The sequence below is a fragment of the Pogona vitticeps genome, chromosome 10 (genome assembly GCF_051106095.1).
Source record: "Pogona vitticeps strain Pit_001003342236 chromosome 10, PviZW2.1, whole genome shotgun sequence".
Lineage (NCBI taxonomy): Eukaryota > Metazoa > Chordata > Lepidosauria > Squamata > Agamidae > Pogona > Pogona vitticeps.
The window spans coordinates 7,140,067-7,159,727 of NC_135792.1; the positions used below are offsets into that span (position 1 = coordinate 7,140,067).

Below are 19,661 nucleotides of genomic sequence, written 5' to 3' on the forward strand. Positions count from 1 at the left end.
GTTCAAAAACACCTGGGTTACCCAAGGTTGAGAACTACTGATTTAGGCCATTCTCTACAACGAAGGAATTCTACAGCCCGAATTTCCCTGACAACCTCCTAGCTGTCCAACCTCCAAATCTCACCCTTTGGTTCCGAAACTGCAGGGACTGGAAGCTGCTGACCTGGCAAAACTGCCCTTGACATTTCTAGCTAAAAATATCCTACAGAAGGTGATGGGAAAGATCCTTCTGTGTCTGAAGCCCAGAAGGGCCCTTGCAGTCAAAGTGGTAATTCATGGCTGAACAAGCCAATCAAACAGATCTAATTTATCTTCCACTCTCCTGCTTTATGTCCCAAATGTTACATCATTTTCTCCATTCTACATGCTATCTCACAGTTGGGTGGGTGAATAGGTAGGTGGGTAGGGGAAGGAAGGAAGGAAGGAAGGAAGGAAGGAAGATCAAATCCTTAATATGCTAAGTCTCTGTTGTATTAATCTCAGCCAAGATTTTAAAAAAAAAAAATCCATGCTGGCAGATGGCTCCGTGCTCTGCTAGAAAGCCGCTTAAGACAATTTTGAGGCCCGAACTGGTGCTTAAGTTATGGGCAGAAATCTAATTGCCACCTGTGTGTGCTGTGAAACTTGCAACTTCAAAATGAAATTAGCAGTCCAGAGCTTATGGCTTTATGATCTAATGCCCCTGAAGGTGATAAATAATTGAGAAGAGTTGCAGTGGAACAAGTTGAGAAAATGATTTCTAAACGAGAAATTGCCCAATCTATTTTGATGACATTGAGGCCGGCTAGTTGGGAATTAATTTTATGTTCTGTGCATGAGCCCGTTTTAGAGTCTCTTCTTTTTGCTGCTAAGAAAGTCTCTGATAATTCTTTGTAGAGAGAAAAAAGGTGGTTGTAGGGAATAATACAATCTGTTCTTTTGTTTCTGATCACACACTTCTATTGAGCATGGAAATATGGTTTTGGGGTTTTTTTTGGTAGGGGTGCAGAGATAGTTTTGCCCCCCATGCGTTAGACTTCACTGCCTATAAACCACAGTGTTCATGGTCACTGACTGAGGATTATGTGCTTGGTAGTCTGGAGAACTAAACATGTGATTCAGGACATGCTGTATTCTGGTCTGACTACAAAGGGATACGGGTGAAGGATAAGATAAATATAATGTTCAGCAGAAGGCAACGACAGAAATGATCTTTCTCACGTAGTCATCTCCACTGGCTCTCTTCTTTCTCCCGGTTTATCACTTGAACAAAGGGGCAGATTTGGTGCGTCCTGCAAAGGTTTTCAAAATATAGCCTTGCTTCACTTGTCCCAAAGTCTCCCTTCCTTCCAGACCCTAGTGGAGTCCCTGATCCAAATCCCTAGACCACCAACTCTCCTTGCTTCTTCCACTTGGAAACATGGATCACATGGGAAGTCTGAAGAATAAGCTAGATGGGGGAATAGATGGGGAGGAAAAGTAGCTGCAAGTGTGTAGAGGGAAGGCTGATTGTTGCATCCGTCCCCTCTGATTCTCTGATTCCACACCATTAAGGATGAGAAATGCGCCCATCTGCTGTAGTTAAGCTGTGCCAAATTGTCTTGTCAAGCTCTCTGACTCCTGGTTGTTATTTGCATTCCCACTTAGCTGGTCTCACTGTGTTTTCAGCAAGGAGCAGGGACTGGTCTGCCACTCTTGTGAAACAGATAAACACAGAACTGGTTTCAGACAAAAGAATAGGAACACACCAGGCAGGATCACCGACCTTAACGCTGTGCCATTCAAAATGATGTCAGAATACAGTGCATGCTGTATCAGCCTAACAAGAATGTGAGACAGTGGAGGCTACTGACTCATTTTCTGAGGGCAAGTCCTCTCTAGGTTCTAATCCAATTTGTCCAGGAGCTATCGAAGGTGCTGAACCCTATTCTCCAAAACCTCAGACTATTATTCAGAGATAATTTGTTACACCTACAAAATTGGAATCCATAGACTCCACAACTGGTAAAGGTAGGACTTTGGGAGTTGGATTACAACTGTCAGAAATCCTGGTCATCCTGGCTAGTAGAGAAAGTTTCCAGGAGATTTAGTCTAAGAACTTCTGGGGACCCAAGGTTTGGAACCACTGTTCCAAATGAAATTATAATTAATGTTATATGCTGCTGTTCTTGTTCTTTCAGGACATATGCTGTGATCGCTGGCAAAGTATCATCTTTGGCTAGCGTGATCGACCCTTGCTGTCCACCCGGGATAGAGCAAGGCTGTGTTTAAGTATCACTAGAATTGTGCGAGGGGCGGGAAAGCCCTGAGTATTTAAAGGGCTTTTCCCCCCTCGCACCACCCTCTTCTTTTCCGGGCTCCCACCCGCCCTCCCTTTTTCTATTGTGAGTTTTTCTGATCACCCTTTAGGCGTTGGATAGGAATTTTTGACCTTCATCCTGATTGTCTTTTGGATGGGGGGATTTTTTTTTGCCTATCCCACACTGAATGAGGGTTGTTGGCATTTTGGTGGATAAATCTTAGTCACTCAGGGGGGTAGTGAGGAAATAACAGGTATTTTCGGTGTGTCCCAATTGTAATCTCAGTAAGCCAACAAGACATCCCACTTCCCAACACTACAGATCATGCGATTACAGTGTCTGTGGCGAGATGATGCGCTGGGCCACTTCTGGACCAACAGTCATCAGCGAAAGATGGCTTGAGGTCTAGGGGTGTTTATTAGTGGCTGGCCGGGTTCCTGCTGTCTGGAGACCACTGGAACCTTGGGGCTGGGGACTTGCCCATTTTCTGATCAAGGGGTATCGGCATACCCCTGCCCTTCACCTGTCTCTGCACTACAGCAGGCCCCCTCTTTTGGCAAAGGATTGCCATTTTTGTATTTGATGTTACCTATAAAACGGCCCATATTTAACCCATATCTAGGTCTTGCGTCTTTATTCCGGGATTAGGATAGCAAAGGGAATGAAGCAGTTTGAGAAGATAGTTACGGACAGAAGAATACCATTACTGTCCCATTTCTCTGATGGAAATGATTTGATGTGGTTCTGTTTGCTGGAACTTTAAGAGGAGATTTCTGGACTACAAATGCTCTAATTTCCCATACTGAACAATAGTTGGGTCTCCTTTCAGCACATTCATCCTGATATATCTAGGCTATTTCATTTCTTTAAAGCAATGTGTGTTCAGACAATCCTTTCAAACTATTAGGAATTATAAGACTTGCTTCTTCTTTAGCTTTCTTTCACTGTCAGCTGCTTTTTTATTTAAAATTTCCCTGGAAAATAGCCTCATGGGGATTTTGGCTGCATACAGGGCATCACACACGATCTTTGGGTGTAGCGGATGCTGACACACGTCACATTTTCAATAAGGTCTGCTTTTTGCTTTTCTCCTCCCTTTCTTACACCTGATATTTGTACAGTGACAAGGCAGATCACTGATCTCAGATGAACAGTGGCACAAACTGTACTTAAATTTCACCTTCAGATTCACCTCCAGCATGATGCAAACATTTCATTTTTCAGTCTTCCTCTCGGTAAACAACTTTTGAAGGATGGCAGAAACTGGGCAAATTGTGGCTTTAGCTGAGAAACGGACAGTGCTATATTTTCTCCCACTCACCTGCAGGCTGTGAGTTCTTTTTTGCTACTGCAAAAAAAGTAATTGTGATACAAAACCTTGCTGTCTTCAGGTCTGGATTAACCATTTTTCACAGTACTCCTTAGAACGGGGGCTCAGCCATGCTTAGAATCCCTCCTGTGATGCATGATTTCAGAGCACTGCCACATGAAAAATATTGGTGTCCTATTTATTTCCTGTGTTGGGCAGCTCAAAACATTTTGTTGTCTTATTACCTGGCAAAGAATAAGTCACAGTTCTGGCCTTTTCCTACATCCGTTTCTTTCTTCTTGTGTTGAGATATTTGGCCAAAACCTTCCTTCAGGTGCCTCTTTAATTAGTGATAATGTATTGAGGAAAAGGGGATACATCCTTCTCTGTGATGCATTCAGCTTAGGAAGCAGATTCCCTATACATACCGGCATGCCCGGTGACAACTTGTGCCAGGCAAAAATGTGATAGGAACCAGTTTTTTGACACCTTTGAAACTAACTAGTTTTGTTATTTTTCACAAGCTTACATGTGTCCGAACACAGATTTTCAGATTAATGGAATGTCTGTATCTCTAGGGGGAGTGCAAAACTGTTGGCAGGGAGTGTGTGTCAGAGGACAGCATTGTTTTTGTTAAGGCCTAGATAGAGTGTGCTGAACTTCTGATGTATTCTGCTCAAGAAGTGTCCAGGAGAGAATGAGCTTAGAGTTGCAAACCTTGAACACCTCACCTTTGTTAAATGAAGGGTTTTTTTTGTTTGTTTTTTGTTTTTGCAAGTTTGAAGAAATTTCAAGGACAGAATCTAAAGGAAGGCAACTAACCAGGAAGTTCAGCAAACTCTCTTTAGGCTTAACAAGACAATGGTATCCTGTGTCATTTTATATGATAATCAAACTATCTAGGCCTTTATCACCTAATCAGACGCTAACCATCACTACAGTAAGATAATTAATCACTGCCTATTATTTGTTAAAGGTCTTCTTTACTCCATTGTTGTCCTCTCATTACACACACACCCTGCCAAGAGAATTAAACTCCCCCAGAAACACAGCCACTGTTTATCTGAAGAAATGTGATTGAACCCATGAAAGCTTATGAAAAATAATAAAAAATAGTTCGTTTTAAAGGTACTATAAGGCTTCTGCTACAACAGACTAATATGGCCACTGGCTAGATTACTTTTTTCACAAAAACATGATGTCTCCCAAAGCATTGCAATTAGGCTTTGAATTGATTTTTTTTTCCAAAATGGATTTTACTCTCTGTTTTCTAATGTTTGTGTATTGTACCCCTTTGTGAAGTTAAATAAGGATGGAGGCTAGTATGCTAATGAGTTAAATAAAACTAAGAAAACCATAATGGAGAGGGTACTGTCTTATTGCAGATTCAGACCATTGGTATGGTTGTCACTCACTGGCAGTGACTCTCTAGGGTCTAAAACAGATGTATTTCACATCCTTGGCCTGCCTTGAGGTGATAGATGTAACTGTGACTTGATATGTCCTTGTGCAAATAACAGGGCATCAGCCTTACTCTTCTCATCATCACATGATGGTGGGCTGGGCCTGGGGAGGTTCAGACTCTAAGGAAATGTTTCAATTTGCACAAGTGTTCTGTACCTCTCAGGGAAAGATCCACTATTGAAAAATATGATCAGTGTTATTGTGTCGCTTACAGTTTGATTTCACACCTCCACTGCCTTGTGGCTATATCCACTCATGGAAAAGGCTTCAGGAGTTAACCTCGAGGCAAAATCCAGAGCCGGAGTCCCGAAGGCAGTTTGTGTCATTCTGCCAACTCCTGCAATGTTGCTGGAACCAGTTGTATTAGCTCTTGCCTTTCCATTGGACCATTTCAGCAATGTGGAGAGGGGGGATCTGCTTGTTGGGTAACAGCCTATCCTCCATATTACTTCACCCAGGCTTCATGCTCTGGAGAGGGCACTCCTCGATTCAGAGCATGTTACCATAGTCTCTCGAGACTGAAGGATGCCTATGCCTACTGTAGTAAGAGCAGTGGCAATGGTTGGGTTGTTTGTGTCTTTTTGACCAGTCACCATTCCCTCTTATATTGGCTGCATATAATCAGCTTGACAAAGGAAAAATGGAATGAGTTTCTACTGAGAAGCATGAAGTTGGTTGGTTGGTTTTTTTAAAAAAAACATAGATTCCTCCTCTGCAAATTACAATTATCACAGTAGAAAAATAAAAGCATAAAAATGTTGATGGTATTGTCCTTGCTCTGGAGCTCGAATGATTCTGAGGGGCAGGTGATTTCTTTGAGGTGGTTCCTTGCTGCTACAAGACAGCCAGCCTCAAGCAGGATCTTGGCAGAAGCCAGACTTCCTCATCATCTTTCCAGAGATCACAGAGATGGGACATGGCACCTGCTGCGATCTAAGCGTGTGTTGTACCAGTAAGCCTTATTACGTCCTCTGCTCCCCAATCTGTTTTGACAAGCCTTGCTTTGGAGAATGGCAGGGGAGGGACGTTTTTTGAGCTAAATGACTTGATGGCTGGTGGCAGCCTATAATGTCTCCTCTAACGGCTGGTTGGGACCTTCGTTAAATGATGTGCACTATTTGTAATTAGCCCCATGGACTCCACTTGGCCTTTTCAGAAAACTCTTTTTGCACGGTTGTGATGTTTGAACTTTTAAACAGGTCTTCTCGGAATTATCCTTCCAGGAGCTAAAATTGCATGCTTTTTGGGGAGGGGGAAAAAGGTTGGTTCCTGAGCTCTTGCAGCACTGAGCAAAAAAGAGGAATCGTCTTCTGAATATTTTTGGAAAAGATGAATGTCCTCCTATAGGTCTTTCATGCCCTTTGTTCCCGGCATTCAATTTGTCTGTATGGAGAAATGTCGCTTATATCATTCTGCCTCTTGTTCCGTTTGTGCAGAACGCAATTTTATGCCCAAGCGTTAGTGCTGGCAAATTTAAAAGGGAAGGTGTAATGCAAGGGACCATTTTTAATCTCCTGAAGGCTGAATCTCAGCCTGCTATCATTTGCACAAGCTGGTGTAAGCTGCGAACAAGCCAATATGAAAAGTTTCTCTTCCCTTTGTTTTCTCAGGTGCTGCTCCTCGCATTCACGGAAGATTTAGAATGCATCCCTGGATTCCAACAAAAGGTTTTTCATATTGAACACCCGCCTGCATTCACGGCAGACCGGCCAATTCTGAATTGTAAGAAAACATATTTTCATATGTCACTTTTGCACAATAATATTGTATTACCCCCAAGCCTGGGTGTTCCTATCACTTGCGGAATATATCAGAAATTCTCAGTCCTTGTGATGGGCTTTCCTCTAGGGTTTTCGCTTTCATTTCTACAGCAGAGTGATTGCTTTTTAATTTATTTTATAAAGCTTCCCCCTCCCCTAAATGGGGATTTATGCAGGCTTTGACCTTTTTCTGTCTATTACGATTTTCTGTGTGTATTGAAAAGGTCCTGTTCTTTAATCAGTGATTGCCTTGAATATTTACATGGACATGGGGAATATTCTGGTGCCCTTTCTCCAAAACTATTTGGCACTTGAATTCATTTGTCTCTTTTGGTATGGCAGTGAGTGCCCTTGATTGGAGAGTCTGACTTGTGGTTGAGTATGCTTCTTTGAATATTTCAGACATGATATTTCTTTTGTGTACTGGACCATGGAATCCAGTCTGAGACTTTTGATTCAAAGCTGATCTCTCACTCCTGCATGAGAGTAATGCTATCATCTGTGGGGAGAATGAATGAATGGAATAACCACATGCCATTTTTGTAAGACAGGTGTCAAGCTAAAATGCTGGTGCCAACGTAAGACATTCTGTGAATTTGGCAAGTAGATGAGATGAATCCCGATGATCTATATAATGTTTTAATGGTGGTTTCCGTTCTTGAGTTGTTTGATCCAGGTAGAAATGCAGGGGACTGATGAGAGCATGGCGTTATCATTCACAGGTCTGGAGGGCGAGTCAGCTATGAATAGGAGTTTTATCCACATAAGTCAGGGACTCAACATGGGGTATTTCTCCTATAGCATGGCTTGAAACAAGTTCACCCAGAATATATCGGAGCAGAAAGGAGCCATACTTTTCTACAGAAATAGCAGGCATGATTCGTTGTGAATTTCAGATGACTCCAGTATTCTTTTGAGGAGACTTCATTTTTATTTGTCTTTGTTGTGGTGGCCAAATCTATGGATTCTTTCTCTCATTGGTCAGTGTTCTCCAGGACTGCGAAGCGAACTTTCTGAGACAAGAGGAGTTGCTATGTGATGATGAGCAATCATGTTTTTCATTCAAAAATGGCGAGTTTCAGTCTAGAGGAACAGTGTAAAAAGAAACAAGCCTTCCATATTTCCCACATTGCGTAATGTAGAAGATGCTCTCTCCCAACTGCTATTCCTGACTGAAGGGAGCTAAGGTCCACATATTGTAGGGGGCTTGTTGCTTTCCAAAACTTGTGCCCTGAGATGTGAAAACAAACCCAAACATTCTCTGCTTTTCACTAATCTGCGTTGCTCTCTTCCTTAGTAAATGGTGGAACTCTGGTTACCAATTATGTTGGCTCTGCCTGTCATGGACTTCTTCTGTCTTGGTGTTGAGGTGCAGTGATGAAAGTTTGATCCATTCCAGCTCATGAAAGCTGGAGAGTTCTGTTTCTGTTCCACTCTGTTTCAAATATATTGTGCACATCTTTTCAAACTGATATGCCATTTCTTTTCCGGTCCGTGTTTAATTTGGGAAAATCACAAATGTTTTCTCTGTGCTTAGTACAGCCTACAATTAGGCTTTATGGCCGTCTACTTCTTTGGTCAAGCAAATTTTTAATGAAGTAACTGAGAAATCATGGATACTAATTAAGTGTGCATTATTATGCTACCTTCCTCCAGATTCCCTGTGTGTGGTGCCCTATATGTGGAGCATTAGAGATAGGAAAGAGGAATACCATGACTCTTTTCCTGCATTGTGGTGGGGTGAAGGCTCTCATCAATCTGGACTGGTAACTCTGATTTTGCAAGAATAGTGAATCTTCTTTGGGTTGCAGTGAATCAGCTCTAGGTTGGATTTCATTGGTGCTCTCTGAGGTTCTGAACCTATTGGAGTGGTAGAGTTCAGTGCTGTGTAAAGGTTCCCCTTGACATTTTGTCCAGTCGTGTCAGACTCTAGGCAGCGGTGCTCATCTCCGTTTCCAACCCATAGAGCTAGCGTTTGTCTGCAGACAATCCTCCATCCTCCGTGATCACATGGCCAGCATGACTAGACATCGAACAGCACTTACCTTCCCACCGAGGTGGTACTTATGTATCTACTTTCATTTTTGCATTTTGCATGCTTTCTAGCCACTAGGTTGGCAGGAGCTGGGACAAGCGACGGGGGCTCACTCCGTCACGTGGATTCGATCTTATGATGGCTGGTCTTTTGACTTTGCAGCACAGAGGCTTCAGCAGTTTAACCCACAGCGCCACCATGTGCCTTGAATAGAATCTTAAAGTTCATGCTAAAAGCTGGAGGAGAGTTTTCCATCTTCACTTAATGAAAGTCTCCAGCCTCCACTGGCTCTCATTTCACTGTTTGGAAAAACATACTCTTCTGTGAATCCCAACTTGCAGCTTGAAACAATATAGCCTAGGTTCCCATTCAGTCTCACAGTTCTGTTATATGGTGATTTTACTGTGTTCATCCGACTGGATGTTTGTTTTAATCTGTCTGCTAACCTGCAGATCCTAGAGTAGGGGTTGAGAACATGTTACCCTCTGGAGATTGTTAAGCACAGGTAGCAGATCCTGTGGTCTGGTCTGAGGGGTTCTGTAGTTCAATAAAATCTGTAGAGCCACCAAACCCCCACTGATGCAATTGGTTTATCTCCAGGGGGTATGAGCTCACGTCCTGAGAAACGGCAGGGAGGACAGAGAGAAGAGAGATGTGGGACAGAAGATTACAAGAAAATGTAGCTAGAAGAAAGAAAAATTATATGAAGCAGGAGGAGAAAGAGAATAAGATAGCTACGTATTTTGAATGATGATCTTGTACAGATTATCTTCTACAGATTTGTTTTAAGCATGTGTGAATTTAAATGTAAGCATTTGTGGCCTTGAAGGTAAAACATTTTAGAGGTGCCCGTTGAAACTGTACCTTGCTTTTAGTCACATAATGATATACGAGGGCAAAACATACAAGTCAGATTCCAGTGCCTTTTTGGGTCCCCACCTGGTCTTGTGTCCCTGCTCAATAATATGGAAATAACAAACTTATTTCAGCTACACTCATGGGACTGCAGAATCTGTGGTGACCCAGCAAATTGTGATGGTGTGAAACTGGCACATTAATTAAGACAATTATTAATATTGAGGGAGAAAGAAGAAAAAGCTACTGGAAAAAGCTGCTACATTGTCTCTAAGAAATGAGGTGGTTATAATCAGGGAGACTAAATTGGCCAGATACATCATATTCGACCACAGTGGATTGTCAGTATCATGGTTCTAGATCATTTAATGAGATCAGAAGTTGTTGACCAAGTTATGATGTTTCGAAGGCTACTATCTCGTTAGGCATCTGGACAGAGATGAGAAACTTTTATTCATTAGACTGCAGTGCTCAGAAGTCCACAGTTGGTTTGGATGACATTCATGGTGGCTGTGCAATTTTTGGAGCTGTAGTTGAAAAAAAGCCCCCCCCCCACGAGCTTTGCATTAGAGAACTATGATAATTCATTGTATAACATTGTGACTGTAGCCAGTCCTACTTTCATGTTCTATATTGGTAAAAAATATCTACATAGGTACATCCCACTTAAATAAATCCTTATACTAATGCTTCTTCTGTTTGTTCAGCCTTGCCCATTTCAGAACATAGGCGCTGTCTTTTGGAGCCATTGAGCTATTCATCCTATGAATTTTTCTCCATATTTTCTTCTTCCACCCCAAGGATTAATTGTCAGCCTTTCTTTCTTTCCCTCCCCACCCTTCTTCAGCAATTTGTTGATGATTTGATAGTCAAGGAATAGGAATTGTGTTAATCTTCTGAAATCACTTTTGAGTTTGAAAGGTTGGAATCAGGGGTGTCCATGGAGGAAGCAGTTAAGCATGGCCCAGGGTGAAATTGCTGGGGGGAAAAGACAGGTCCAGCTGGTAGCACCAGCACCAAAAAGGCACTGAAGAGTCCTTAGAGTTGCAGTTTCCTTCACTAACACCCATGATCCTCCAAACAATGGTCAAGAGTTTTGTCCTTATGGGCACAATTTGGGGAAGAGACTGCAGGCAAGCATTTCTGATAGCGAATTCCATCCATGTTCACCGCCACATGGATGACTGAAAAGGGTGCATATGAGGCATCTACGCACCTCTGGCTGGGGCTGGGTTACTTTCCTGGAGACAGGAAAACCTCATGAGATTCTTTCCTATAGTGTCCCAGTTGGTGGGATAATGAACAAGAGCAAGCTCTCTTTCAGATTCTAAACATCATTCAGTGCAGAAGTTCCCCTTCTCCAAACCTGATGCATTTCCACAAACTCATCAATATTTTTTATTGTCTGTTTAACTACACTGTGCATTTTTTTTAATGTCGCCATTACTCAGGAACAATGCAATTTAGCCATTGTATCTGTACGTGCAGCACACCAAATGTAAATTAGCAGAGCAAATATACAAAGTGAGGCTCACGTTGATTGCTTTTGCAGTCTTCCATAAACCAGATACTTTTAATTCTTGGCTGAAGTGTGGAAGAAGAAATCGTATTTTGTCTGAGTATTACTATGCATCTCTCTTCCTCACACCCCGCCTTCTCCTGATTTTGTACTTTCCACCTTGCCTCTGTTCTTCCATGTAATTAGGTTTAAGGGCCATCATTGTTTTTTTACCTATAAACTAGTCGCTTGTAAATGTTGTTTTGTTCATTTTACACGAAAACTTTCAAGGGGACAAAAGATGCCAAAGTGAGTAGACATTGTTCCACATAGTCAGCAAACTTTTAAAATGCTGCCCACTGTGAAATAAAATAAACTCAGTTGCAATGCAGGATAGGGAATGAGAAGGAGGAAAAAAAATATGATTGTTCCTCTCCATAAGCAGTGGAGAAAACTTTCCTCATACAATTCCAAGGATTCAGACAGGGGTTTCTCCTAGCCCTACTTGAAGATTCCCAATATTCCCTGTAGAGGTGAGTGGGGAAATCAAGAAGTTGGCTGTGTTAACCTTTTGCAACAAAACAGTGACGAATTCTGTGGTTTGTTTAAGACTAACAAATTTTGAATGACACATGTTTTTGTGGCTACTTCTTCACATACGATTGCAGTCCACCAAAATTCATGCCAAGTCAAGTTTGAAAGGCTTCCTAATGCCCCAAATTCTCTTTTGTATCTTTGCGGTCTCCCGTCCAGGCACTGATCAGACCTAGCTTACTTAATTTCTGAGATCAGCCAAGATCAAGTGTGCACAAAATGGCATTATGGTGTTCACCTAAGGTGATTAGATCCCATTGTGCTTTCCAGGGAAGAATACGACAATACTTTGCTTGTTTCTCACATGTCTACTCAATATGTATGAACAGGCAACTCATATTGTACAGAGCTAGAGGTTGGAGATTTGATTCCCCACTGTATCTTCCTAAACAGGAGCTGGACTCCATGATCCATAGAGTCCCTTCTAGCATTGCAGTTCTAAGCTTGTTATTGTTATAAACAGTTGATTATCTTTTTCTCTATGGCAGCATGTTTGGAAATTGCCACAAACTAGAAAGGGACTTGTAATTTATCTTTACATGCATGGAGAAGCAGATTATGACATATTGCCCTAATGGGAAAATTAACACACCAGTTCAAATTACTTAAACCACAACTTTCCCAAGATGACTTTTTCAACACACGGTTTCCTTTTATTTCTTATGTTAATAAGAATGACAAGACGTACTTTCCACCTGCCTCCCATGGCAGTCTTTGGTGCAGTATTCTAATCCAAGGGTCTCCACACTGCAGGCCACATCCAGCCTGCCTTGCCTTTTTATCCAGGTAGGTAGGTGGGCACGCACACGCAGGAGTGTGTGCAGGTGTGCAAGCATACGTGCATGCTTTTATTTGGCCCTCGAAAATCTGGAACATATATGTTGTGGCCCTCTCTGAAAAGTTTGGAGACCCCTGTTCTAATCTGGTGGAGATTACAATAGTGTGAAGGTACACATTTCTAGCAAAAACAAACAAACCCTGTACCTACTATTATTTTGTTATTGTTCTTGTATCCATTTTCTTTCAATATATATATTTTTAAAGTTTTTAAAAAGAGACAAATCGAGTTCCTCAGTTATTTATCATTATGGTTGGGGCATGTTGTGGGGTATATATATTACGTAGGTCATTTTGCCCTTAATTACCAGTGTTGATGGACACCGAGCTTGTTCCCTAATATGAATTGACCTGGTTCATTTCAGTGTCTAGAATTTCTGGATAGCCTAGTGGTTTCGGTCTCTCCTTGGGAGTTCAATTGCCCACTGGGGCTCCTTGACAGGGGCTGGACTTGATGACTCCAGTTCTGCAATTCTAAGATACGTAGGTATGAATATAATTACTATTTTGTTGCAGTTTTTTTTCTTTCTCCCCTCCTTTCAGAATGTTTCTTTCTCACCAAACTGAGCCTTCCATCTAAGTAGACTTTCACATGACAAGGAAAAAATGAGACACAGCAAGCAAACCTGTGTAGCAGCAGCCATAGAAATATTTCTCATTGCAGCTTTTTCTTTTCATTCTTGTAATTTTTTTTCTCTTTCTTTTTGGTACTTTCTCTTTGGTTCTCTTTTACTTTTGTGAATGGCTTCTTTATCTGTTGATGAGTGGCTGAAAAGACTGTCCATGTGTTTTTTGTTTTCCTCTTTAGACCCGTCGCTAAGGCAACGAGCAGGACTTCATCTTAAGACTTTCCAGCTCTAGGATGCACAGGAAATGCTTCTTGGTTGTTGCATTATTTGCAGCTGTCCTCCTGCTACTTAACCCCAACTGGAATCTTCGTTGGGTGGCAGATGCATCTTTACTGCAGTTTTAATGCAATTGCTGGAGGGTCTTAAGTTCTTAACTCAGTACAGGAATTCTGCTAGTATAACATCCCTATCAGATCATTATTCAGCCTGTGGTTAAATGCATCCTGTGAGTACCACTGCCTCTAAAGGGAGTCTGTTCCACTGTCAAAACATTTTACCACTGACTAATTTCTCTTAAAGTTTAGCAAAACCTGCATTCCTGCAATCTTGGCTTCTTGGTAATAATCCTGACTTCCTGCAGCAACAGAGAACAAGCCTGTTCTAACTCCTACAAGTATAATCACAATAATAGTATATGAGATTTATGGACCAAAGCAAAAGAAACCATAGCTACATTGGGACAAAACCAGTCCTCACCATCACAATCAACTAGATCCATCCAAAAGGGACAAAAAGTGTCCGGGACAGAGTGTCAACTTTCCCAGCTGTAAGTGAATTTGTGAGCTTAACAGGGTGAAATTAACACCCTTGTTCTGCCTGATGTATTACAGCAGCCTGTGGTCTGGCAGGCCATCTCCCTCTTTGGTTGGATTCCAAAGGACAATTATGGGCAGTGCTTGTTCCTGTGTAAAAATTGTATTTCAGAGTCAAACCAAAGGCTCAACTAGCCCAATTCTCTCTTCCTACTTTGACCAATCAGATGGTTCTGCAAATCCCACCAGCAGGAATTGAGAAGAGCAACACCAAACCAACCATAAAGCTAACATTTGGAAGATCGGTGTCTCTGCTACACCAAGAATATGCAACCAGCACAACAGGGATCGACTGAGTAGCTGTATTTTCCATAAATTTAAAGAGATTTCTGGGCCAGATAGACCTTTGGTATGGCCCAACTCAGCTCATACCAGCAATTCACCAATCTTGCTCAGCTAAGAGAGTAAGTTCTCTTACATTCCTTTTTGCAGAACCAAGCAATGAGTCAGGATAGATGAACTTGCTGTAGTGACAAAGGTCACCAAATGGGGCAGCGGTGAGCAGGTCTGAACCCCTTGTTAATCACTGTGGCATTTTGATGTTCTCCTTCTCTTCCTCCTCCTCCTCTCTCTCTCTCTCTCTCTCTCTCTCTCTCCCTCAAATAAATAAATAAATAAATACATATTTTTTTAAAAACAAAATCAACATTTTGTTTCATGTTTACCAGAATATAAAAGTCTCAAATATCAAGTGTACGGTCACAGGAAATCCATCTGGCAAAGAAAACAGATGTCAAATAAAGTGTACCTATCAAAAACCAAATAAAGTTGTAAAGAGAAGAGAAGAAAGAAGCAAAATATAAGAGCAGCCCTCCATCCTGTGAAGTCCATTTATCACATGTTAAACCTACAAAAAACAGACCATTATGTATCAGACTGTGTTTGTCAAAGCAAAAGTATCTGTACGGCAGCTTTATAGACATGATAAATTGTGAGAAGACGTGTGTGGCATCCACGCACTGAAAATGTGCTTAAATCTTTCTTGACAGCTACCTGCACCTCTCTGAAGCTGTTGCCACCAACAGTGCAGCTACACACCCAACAAGTAAATAAGTGTAGGGAAGCCATTCTGTTATCTAACCTGGCATGGAGATGGGAATTAACAAATTGCCATATTTTTCCATGTATAAGATAATACTTTTATGTAAGCTATCTAGATTAAAAATTGAGGGTCGTCTTATACACGGAAGAAGGGAGGGGGAGGGATCAAAGCACTTTGATCCCTGCCTTCCCCCTCCACTTTCTTGCAAAGAAAGAAAATTTGAGTTAGAAAAGTGGGGGGGGTGTTTTATGCATGAGGACGTCTTATACACAGAAAAATACGGTACTAGCAACCACTTACTCGCCTTTTCCTTTTGCTAAGAACTTAACATTAGTAGAAGAATGATAGTAATTAGGTAAACTTTGTTGTGGTTGAAGCCATGTTTTTATCTAGCTTGGCACAGAGCTTAGAAGTAAAAAATAACTTTGTGTTCATTTTCCCTGTAACGAATTTATGTAGAAGAAAGACAACTGTCATGAATTTTAATTATTGTAAGCCTCCCAGAGACCTCTGGGTAGAGTGGGCGGCATATAAATTCAATAAATAAATAAAATAATAAATAAAATGTAACTTAGTTATAGTAAAGACATTTTGTTATCTAAGTTGGTACAGAGCTTGGAGGTAACAAGTTACAAATAACCAGTTACTTAAAAGTAGCAAGTTACAAACAACCCGTTATTTGGAAGTAACAAGTTGCAAAGAACCAGTTACTTGGAAGTAACAAGTTACATAAAGCCAATTGGTTACCATTCTTTTTCCCGATAACTTTACTTTCAGCAAAGAATAATAACCATCATGTAAATATGACTTTTTATTGCAGCTGTAATTCAAGGACTCCTGTTGTAGTGCAGCAGCAACATATTAGCTATTCTTCTGGTCACAGGAGGGTGGCCCACGAAAGACAGAGGAGGAACCTCAGAAATCAAGCACATTTTGTGTTATCCTTTGTACTGCTGCCGTTGGCACTTGTTGGGTTTAAAGACAAATGGCAGGGTGGGTAGACAGGAAGTATTGTGGCAGGGTGGGTAGAGAGCAAGTATTGTTTAGACTGTAAAAAGGCACATATTTTGGTTACTTTACAACAATGGAAAAGTAAATAGTTACTATTATAAAAACGATGAGTACAGTGGCAACTACTTCTTTAGGCTTTGGGATAATGGGCAAGAATAGAATTAGACCCATGGAATCAATGGAGTTTACACAGTTGCTAATTTAGCGAATCCCTTTTGTTCAATGGTTTCATCTGCTTGGGACTAAAACTTGGGACTAAACCTCGGTTTGATTTATCCCTGTAACTGCAAAAAGTTACTTTCGTTGAAAGAAACACTCCCAGTTCTGCGGCATCTTTTAGCTTCAGCATGTTGGGCAAGGTTCCAGCTACAAACACAGCCCTCAGTCATGTTGGGTTAAAAGAAATCCGACTGAGCTGCAGTGTTGTATGTTGAAACAGAAGCTCATGGCATTAATCACATTTTAATACGCAGAGTTGTGACTGGAGGAGGGGTGATTTTAGAATGAGGAATGCAAATAAATGAAACCGTACACGTGAAAAAGAGAGGCTGCGAAATGGCATGTCTCACATACTGAGCCAGGAAGTTTGCTGCCAGTGATGTAAATGTCAAAACAAAGGCAGTTGTGGCCATTACTTGAAAAGCTTTAATTTGGATGCTAATTAATGGCTGACCTCTTCTGTCGCTTATGTGATGGATTGCATTTTTTTCTGAGTTTGCCATCTTTCAGATTGGAGATGAAGCAGAGGGGTTTTGCTGGATTGGTGGGTTCTTGTATTTGCTGAATTAAAGAAAGAAAGAAAAGAGAGTATTTTTTTTCCAATCCTGTGCATTCTGTCTGTGCTCTTCGTTTAATTTACTTCCACTCCGGGGGATTTATTAACTGGTTAATCACAGTCGCTTAAAGGTGTCTCCAGGTTGTTATTTGACAAAGAGACACTTTCAGGGAGGCTGACAGTAAGGGTCCTCTGAAGAGCATCCATTACTAGAACAATTGCTGGTGAGGGACACAAATTTGTGTAACCAGAACACGGAAAACTGACCCAGCAAAGGACGTTCCCTGTTGGCTTACGCATGAAAAAAAACACATCATGATAGAAAGGTCTGTGATGGACTCATCCTTCCTCTGAATTGGATGCTTGCTTTACCTTGTCGTTCTAACATCCTGAAGGCTAGCTTTGTGAATATTTCAGGCAAAGTTCTCCTTCTCTGCTGGATGGAGACCCAGGACTCTACTCCCTGGTTAAAGCCCCTCTTGATGGTGTGGAAAAATGCAGCCTGTGAAATGTATGGGTCTTCTCCATGGTCTCAGTAAGGTCCTCAGCCCTCCCAGTCCCTATGTGCCTCAATACCTTCATTCCCGCCCCGTTCGCCCCCCCAAAACAGCCCTTGTAGCCTCCAAGGAACAAAGGGACAACTTCACTGGACCATACCCTGTCCTGTTTAAGGACAAAGAACAGTAGAAGTAGGTCCTCTAAGGCAGTGGTCCCCAACCTTGGGCCTCCAGATGTTCTTGGACTACAACTCCCAGAAGCCCTCACCAGCACCTCTGCTGACCAGGATTTCTGGGAGTTGAAGTCCAAGAACATCGGGAGGCCCAAGGTTGGGGACCACTGCTCTAAGGTGAATGGGCTCTGCCCTCCTGCTGTTTTCCTGCTGGCTACTGGAAAGGATGGTAGTGGCCACATGTTTATCTTCCTGCAGAGAATTAAATTTGATAGGCTAGTCTACTGAACAAATGCAATAGATGACTTTCAGTTCACTGAGATGCTAAACATAAAGAGGTAGCTAATTGCCCAGCACCACTTTTAAAGGTGGTGGCACTGTGGGTTAAATTGCAGAAGCCTCTGTGCTGCAAGATCAGAAGACCAAGCAGTCATAAGATCAAATCCACGCAACGGAGTGATCTCCCATCGCTTGTCCCAGCTCCTGCCAATCTAGCTGTTCGAAAGCATGTAAAAATGCGAGTAGATAAATAGGAACCACCTCGGTGGGAAGGAAACAGCATTCTGTGTCTAGTCACGCTGGCCACATGACCACGGAAACTGTCTACGGACAAATGCTGGCTCTACGGCTGAGACGGGGATGAGCACCGCGTCCTAGAGTCGGACACGACTGGACTAAATGTCAAGGGGAACCTTTATCTCCCTCCCCCACTGTTGTGCCACTTTGAGGGCACAAAGGTGGGTGGTCAGAGGACTTATGACAAAGTTAGCTTTCTGTTGGGAGTTTGTGAGCTCCCAGGAACTTGGGAAGTTGCCAACCTCTGCTTTACGGCTAGATGAAGTCAACTCTATGGAACCTTTTAGAAAACAGTTCCAAAGAAGGGGATACTCAGAAGGAAATGAATGTCATGTGCTTGGCTTGCAGCCATCATAATGACCAGCTCGTATGTCTAACAGAGTTGGGGGGGGGGGAGAGAGATCAAGACCAACAGAATATCCTGTTTTTATTGATTTACTTAATTATTAGATGTCTGAACCATCCATCTAGTAAATGCACTCAGGATATATTGCTAATGGTGGTGCTTGTGGTGGAGACTGGGATTCATACAGGATGCAAAATCAACTTGGATGGTTGGGGTCCCAGGTGGACTATTGATTAAGCGCCCCTAGGCTGCATGCAAAAAAAAAAACTGAAAAAAAAAATCCATAAGGGCAATTTATAATAATCTTAGAACTGCAGAGCTGGAAGAAATCCTGTGAATCATGAATCTAGCTCCTGTCAAGGAGGCACAGTGGGAAATCAAACTCCCAACTTCTGGCTCCACAACCAGATCCATAAACTATACAGTATCTTGATTTTGAGATGGAAATTGGTGGGAAATACATTACTGGTTTATCCTATTATTTGTATAATAAGCAGATGATTTGCATAATATGGCAAGTGTTGGAAATGAGTGATATGAACCTCAAACAACTGCATGGGCATCCAGGAGCTTCCAAGACCAGTCATTACTGCTTTTAGAGGGGCTGCATAATCCCTCCGCTCTTGACCATAGCTGTCCCCTCATGAAAAGTGCGGAAAGGGGCTAGAAAAGTCTGGTGGGTCAGTTCGTGTCAGTAATGGCTGAATAGGTCTCTAATTGTCTCACGGATTTTCGGAATGGGCCCCAGTTAAAGGCTGGAAGAGGTGCAAAGCCCTTAGCAGATGAAGGGAATATTGTACTTGCAAACGTCTAGACGCACATCTGTCTCTGAGCATCCCACAATCTGTGCAACCATCTTTTACCCATGATCAAAGCTTGAGAAGCACACAAGAGAAAACTGCTAGGTGGTCATACCGTTGCTTTTCCAACCGTACGTGTCAGCTTTTTAATAGGGCCTGAGGGGGTGGGGGAATGAATTCTAAAGCAGGCTTTGATCTTTATGCACATACTTTTAATTTTAACTTTTAAAAGACATTTTGGATCAGAGGAAGGCTATTATACAGAACGGCATGCAAGAGAATTAATTGGTGGCTGAACTGCAGTGCCAGGGCCTGAATCCAAAAAGGGAAGACAGTTGTGGCTGCGGACCTTTGCATTTCATTATTTCT

General features: G+C 42.0%; 1 protein-coding gene across 3 annotated transcripts in view; it reads left to right on the forward strand.

The window, feature by feature from the left end:
- The window catches only part of CDH13 (cadherin 13), a 692,714-nt gene that overhangs the window by 155,068 nt on the left and 517,985 nt on the right, over nt 1–19,661 (forward strand). For all 3 annotated transcript variants that reach the window (XM_072980590.2, XM_078380491.1, XM_020801938.3), the window contains one exon: nt 6,663–6,774. In XM_072980590.2, the coding sequence (XP_072836691.2) occupies nt 6,663–6,774 (112 nt within the window). The remainder of the gene's footprint in view (nt 1–6,662; nt 6,775–19,661) is intronic.